This window comes from Sorex araneus, chromosome 5, assembly GCF_027595985.1.
Source record: "Sorex araneus isolate mSorAra2 chromosome 5, mSorAra2.pri, whole genome shotgun sequence".
Lineage (NCBI taxonomy): Eukaryota > Metazoa > Chordata > Mammalia > Eulipotyphla > Soricidae > Sorex > Sorex araneus.
The window spans coordinates 145398087-145404343 of NC_073306.1; the positions used below are offsets into that span (position 1 = coordinate 145398087).

Genomic DNA, 6257 nt, shown 5'->3' on the forward strand with positions numbered 1-6257 from the left:
GGCTCGGCACAGCCGGGGGCTCACAGGAGCTTGACACGGCTGCTCCCACCCCTCCCCTTGGGACGCGCTTCCTGGCCTGAGCCGGGCAGACATGTCTGACAGGTGGAGAAGAAAATGAATGACTGAGTGAAAGAATGTGTTAGCAAATTAGTGAGCGAATGAATGAGTGGAAGAAAGAAGGAATGAGTGAATGAAAGAGGGAGGGAGCAATTGAGTGGGTGAATAGCAGTGAAAAAGAGGTGAGTAAGTTGAGTGAATGAGTGAGAGTGAATGAATGAATTAGTTGAGTGAATGAGAGAAAACAGTGAGGTAATGGGTAAGTTAGTGGATAAGTGAGAAAGAGAATTAGTGAGTAAGCGACTGGGCGAAAGGCTGAGTGAGAGACAGAATGAGTGAGAAACTGAGTGATGAGTGAAGGAGTGAGTGAATGAGAGACTCAGTGAGACAGTGAGTGAGTGAGAGACAGTGAGTGAGAGGCTGAGTGAAGGAGTGAATGACTGAGGGACAAGTGTGTGAAACAGTGAGTGAATGAGTGAGACTGAATGAAGGACTGAGAGACTGAGTGTGTGAGAGACTGAGAGACTGGGTGAGAGACTGAGTGAGAGACTCAGAGTGGAGGATGTCTGGGGCCTGGGTGGGGACCGTTGTCACTGCTCTGCCCACGATGTTCTCTGTCCTCGCAGTCTTTGAAGAGCCTGAGGACCCGAGCAACCGCTCCTTCTTCTCGGAGATCATCTCCTCTGTGTCGGACGTGAAGTTCAGCCACAGCGGCCGCTACATGCTCACCCGGGATTACCTCACGGTCAAGGTCTGGGACCTGAACATGGAGGCGAGGCCCATAGAGACATACCAGGTGCGTCAGAGACTGGGGAGTCCCCGATGACTTTGGTGAGGAGTGGGCTGGGGGACCATGTATGCACGGCCTGCGCTCTAACTGCTACACCGTTTCCCAGCCCCTGTGGGTTGGTTTTCTTCACTTCCATGAGATGTCTCATGGTGGCAGAGTGGTTGCCCACCTCCGGGAACAATGCCTTAGTTCCAAGCAAGAAATGGAAAGAAACGTGGAAGGTCACGTGCAAAGGCCCTGGGTGTTGTGTCTGTTGCATATTTATAGGAACACACAAATTGTCCCTGAATAGCACAGCAGGTAGAGCATTTGCCTTGCATGCGGCCAACCCGGGTTTGATTCCTCTGTCCCTCTTGGAGAGCCTGGCAAGCTACTGAGAGTATCCTGCCCACATGACAGAGCCTGGCAAGCTCCTCGTGGCGTATTCGATATGCCAAAAACAGTAACAACAAGTCTCCCAATGGAGACGTTACTGGTGCCCACTAGAGCAAATCGATGAGCAACGGGACCACAGTGCTACAGTGCTACTCCATGGGAGACTTGCACGACTCACTGACCAGAAGAGTCCGTGAGTGGGAGGAACAAGTGCTTCAAGGATGGTGCTGAATGAGCCAGCCCTCAGCAGGGGAAGCCCCGGGCCTTGGCGTGTTCTCCCCCTCTAGGCCTCTGGCTTCCCTGGAGGGCTGGGGCATGAGTCCTGCCAGCCCCACTTTGTTTGGAGGAGTCTGGGTTCAGTGGCAGGTTCTAAGGCTGCTGGGCTTAGAACGCTCCAGAACCCCTGCTTCTCCTCACCCTGCCACCAGAGGGCAGCAGGCGCAGGGTGTCGGGCGGGTGCGTCCCTCAGCAAGTCCTGAGCAAGACACACGTGCCGTGGCCAGAGCGACAGCACAGCGGGCAGGGCGTTGGCCTTGCACGCGGCCCACCTTGTTCAGTTCCCAGCATCCCATATGGTCCCCCGAGCACCGCCAGGAGTAATTCCTGAGTGCGAGCCAGGAGTAACCCCTGAGCATCGCCGGGTGTGACAGACACATACACACGTGCCAGGGCAGGCTGGCACGTCGTCGAGAACAGCTTAGAATCTGGGGGTCCTTACTGGCCTGCTAGGTGCGCTGGACCTGGCTCAGTGCCAGACCTGGGGCTCGGGAGGGAGGAGGACCTCGGCCCCCACAGAACCAGACTCGGAGATGTGCACCCCCCAGCCTGGTGTGTCTGCACCAGGAGGGCCTGGGGCTCCCTGAGGCTGCAGGGTAGCATGTCCCCTCCCAGGCTCCCCACGGCTGCTCCACCGGACCTGTGGGGGCTCCTGGATGCTCTGTAGGTGCGTGTCGGGAACCTGCTCACTGGCTGCCGGGCGCTCTGCAGGGGCACCCTGGCCCGGGCCTGGGTCGGGTCCTCCTGAGCTGGCCCATGCCTCCCCTTCTCCATGGGCACACCGTCGTGTCCTGGCCCCTGGTGACCCAGCAGAGCAGCCCATGAGAGTGGCCTGTCCAGCACTTGAAGGGTGACGAGAACAAGGGTCAGAGGGTGGCCACACAGCCATGGAGGGGCAGTCCCAGGAGAGTCCCCACTGCCCCGCGCCCCGTGGTCAGCCACGTGCCCGGAGGCCCTGGAGGCTCACCCGCGCCCTGTCTGCAGGTCCACGACTACCTTCGGAGCAAGCTCTGCTCCCTGTACGAGAACGACTGCATCTTCGACAAGTTCGAGTGTGCCTGGAATGGCAGCGACAGGTAACGGGCCCGCAGGTCTACCTGCCCACTGGGAGCACTGAGCGGGCAGCGGTCTCAGACGTGGGGGCCACTGGCTCTGGGAGCCAGGCTGGAGCCCCACCCAGGACTGTGCTGAGACCTGTGTTTGAGGGGACACCGTCTCCTGAGGCCCTGGTTTCCATCCTAGCAGGACCCTGCGCAGGGCAGCAGAGGGGAGGAGACGCGTGCACTCACGAGCAGGGTCTGCGCTGTGGGCCCTGGTCACCTAACCCAGAGTCTCGGGGGCTGCCTCCCTCCACTGCCGCCCATCACCGTGAATGTCCATAGCGCCCTCTGGTGGACTGAATGGAAAGCCACGGAGTATCCCCCCTTTTGGCAGGGGGGTTTGGGTTTGGGGGTCACACCCAGCAATGCTCAGAGCTTACTCTTGACTGCACTCAAAGATCACTCCTGGTGGGCCTCAGGGGACCCCAAGAGATCCCGGGTATCGAACCCAAGTGGGCTGCGTGCAGGGAAGCGCCCTGCCCATTATACCATCATTCTGGGCCCTTTGGAATATCCCTGAAGTGTTCTGGGCAGAGCCCTTCAGGGGTCTTAGCTCCTGGCCCCCAAGTCTGTATGGCCACAGCAGCTGCCCTGTGAGAGGACCAGAACCCCCTCCCCGGCCTCCCCGAGGGAGGGGGCCCCTTATGTCCTCCGGGGCTTTCCTTTCCTGCAGGGGCCCCACCCCACCCCTCCCTGCACCCCAGCCTTACCCCTGCCCTGCCCCTCTCTGCACCCCGGCCTCACCCCTATCCTCACCCTCTCTGCACCCCAGCGTCATCATGACCGGAGCCTACAACAACTTCTTCCGCATGTTTGACCGCAACACCAAGCGTGATGTCACGCTGGAAGCCTCTCGGGAGAGCAGCAAGCCGCGGGCCGTGCTCAAGCCGCGGCGCGTGTGCGTGGGCAGCAAGCGGCGGCGTGACGACATCAGTGTGGACAGCCTGGACTTCACCAAGAAGATCCTGCACACGGCCTGGCACCCGGCCGAGAACATCATCGCCATCGCCGCCACCAACAACCTCTACATCTTCCAGGACAAGGTCAACTCAGAGATGCACTAGGCGTGCAAGGGCAGCTCGGAGTGGCCCTGGCGGGGGCAGTGGTCACTAGACCTGACCCCCAGCTCTGGAGAGGCCAGAGGGCCTGTGCTGGTCATGGCCTGCTTCCAAGGAGGGGAGCGGGCTCCCCGGCGCCCCCAGGTGGGCCGGAGGGGGTGTCACCCTGCGGCCGGGTTCTTTCTGCACAGGCTGGGGATGGGACCGCGGGGTCCCTCTTTCCCTCCCGCAGCCGCTTTCAGGGCGAGCGCCCTGCACCCCCGCCTCCCGGGCTCCTGGGGGCTGAGGGCAAGGCTCGGACAAGCCAGGTTTGTTTGGTTAGAGGGGAGCACGGACACTCCCGTACTGATCCGGTCGCGGTGCTTGTTTATTTATTGAATGGAAACATGAATCCATACTGCAGGGGGGTCCAGGGGCGCCGGCCTTTCCGGCAGCTTGTCCAGCTCATCCAGCTCTTCCAAGCTCCCGAACGGTCTGACGTTTGCTGAGAGGCAGGGGTGGGGGCACGTGGGAGTCCCCACCCCCTGTGTGTGTGTGCCTGTTCTTTCTAGAACCCCACCTTTGCTGGGTGCCAGGCAGGAGGGCGCCCGGCCAGGACACCCCGGGCAGCTGGGCCTGGCCTCCTTCCAGCTGGTGCCCCTTGTGGGAGTTCGGACTGGATCGCTCCAGGACTGCGGAGAGCCGATGGGGGACCCAGAGAGGCCAAGTGGGTCAGTGTCCAGGCCCGCATGAGTAGGTGAACTCATCATCCTTCCCAGGGTGCAGAAGAGGAAGCTGAAGCCCCAGAGTGTGTTACACCCACGCCGTCCAGGGGCAGGAGGCCCCTCGGCCTTTCCCAAGGCAGACCTGTCCAGCCCATCACATCTCTGGCTCATCAATGTTGCCTCTGCGTACCACCAGTGGCTCACACTTAAACATGGTTTCATGGACAGAAATCTCCGCTGCGTGGCTGTGTGTTAAAGGGACCTTCTCAGCCTGGAAGGTTCTGGCAAGGCCTCTGAGCCCTGTGACAGGGCTGCGACCCGAGTTCCAGAGAGAACCGAATCGCAGATGGAGAACGGAGAGGCCCCGCTCCTGTCTGGTCAGCTGCCGCTGGCGTCCCCCGGCGCTTTTCCAGGTGCACTGGAAATTGCATGTTATCACCACGTTAGGATGCTTTTTCTTTAATCACCCCCTGGTCTCAGCGGGCTGCCTGGTTTTCATCCCAGTCTTCTGCGCCAGCTCCGCCCGGCCCCACCCCTCCCGCAGACCACGCCCCTCCCTCAGACCACGCCCCTCCCTCAGACCACGCCCCAGTTGCGGGCCACACCCAAATGCACAGACCACGCCCCACCCCATCACAGGCTACGCCCCGTCCCTGTCACAGGCCACGCCCCCACCTGTCATGCTCCGCCTGTGCAGTCTCCCCAGGTGGGTGGACCCTGGACCATGTGGCCTCTGTATTGTGATGGGCAGTGCAGAGGCCCAGGAAAACCAACTTTTTTTTTTTTTAAACGAGACGCAACTGAACCCAGGAAACGACCCTCCCCAGACTCTTCAACTGGTAACTGCATACTGTCGTGTGTGGAAAGCGCAGGCGCATGGCACTCACTTCCAGCCCTACAATAGCTCCAGCAGGAAATAGGTTTCTTCTTCTCTTTTTCTTTTTTCTTTTTTGGCTTTGTTTTTAAACCTCCGTGAATGAAGAATGTTTCTATCTCGCTGTCAGCTCCAGGTGACCTGGACAGTATTATATGTACATAACTATTCTAATTAAATTTAATAATCATAGCATTCCGTCCTTTCTTTCCCCCCTGTAAAGAAGCTTGAGACCCGTGGTGAATTGTATAGAAATCTTATTGATGTGGAAATCCAGCCCTGGGGGGCCTTCGGGCATTACTCAGCTCTGTCGTGGCACAATCCAGCTCCTTCCTGCCTGCCCGGTGCCAGGGGAAGGGGCCTCGGCACCGCGGTGACCGCCCTGACTTCTGATGGAAACTTGGAGGACCGTGCCAGAGAGGAACTGCAGCTCTCGGGCGAGTGGAGACGGCCTGTCTCCTCCAGTGAGACTCGTCCCCAGCTCTCGGGGGACTGGCCGTCTCTCCAGAGCCACCGGGGGAGCTTGCGGTGGGCGAAGAAAGGCAGTTGGGGGCGGGGAGGTGCACAGCCACGGAGGTGGCTCCCCGACCGCCTCACTGTCCACTCTGGAGTGTCCTGGAGTGTGTCGTGGTGGCGCAGTGGCTCCTGAGCGGGGTGGTGCGTGGTGGTAGTGTAGAGGACCCTGTCCCAGACTGTGTGAGTGACCATTGGTGCATCCCCTCCCCTTGGTGTCTCACAAACAATCCAGCTGTTGAATACAATTATAAATATGTTAATACCAGCTTTTTCCAATAAAATAACAAATGTCACATTGCAAATGAAGCCGCATCCATGCTGTTGGTTTGGGGGAGGGTTGGCCCCTGGGGGGCCCTGCAGGGAGGGGGCCTGGTGCCCCTCACTCAGGGTTTTGCTGCCCGCGGCTCCCCATCGGGAAGTGTGGATGGTGCTGACCGCCCAGGCAGCTGGCTGCCCTGGAGCGAGCTGGCCCCTGGCCGGGCAGCCTAATGCAGAGTGTCACCGTGC

The 6257-nt window shown here is 59.9% G+C and overlaps 1 protein-coding gene across 2 annotated transcripts in view; it reads left to right on the forward strand.

Annotated features, from left to right (window-relative positions):
• The window catches only part of PPP2R2C (protein phosphatase 2 regulatory subunit Bgamma), a 47421-nt gene extending 41369 nt beyond the window's left edge, over positions 1-6052 (forward strand). For both annotated transcript variants that reach the window (XM_004617417.2, XM_055138374.1), the window contains exons 7-9: positions 684-853; positions 2483-2574; positions 3371-6052. In XM_004617417.2, the coding sequence (XP_004617474.1) occupies positions 684-853; positions 2483-2574; positions 3371-3662 (554 nt within the window). In that variant the 3' untranslated portion in view covers positions 3663-6052. The remainder of the gene's footprint in view (positions 1-683; positions 854-2482; positions 2575-3370) is intronic.
• The last annotated feature ends 205 nt before the right edge of the window (positions 6053-6257 follow it).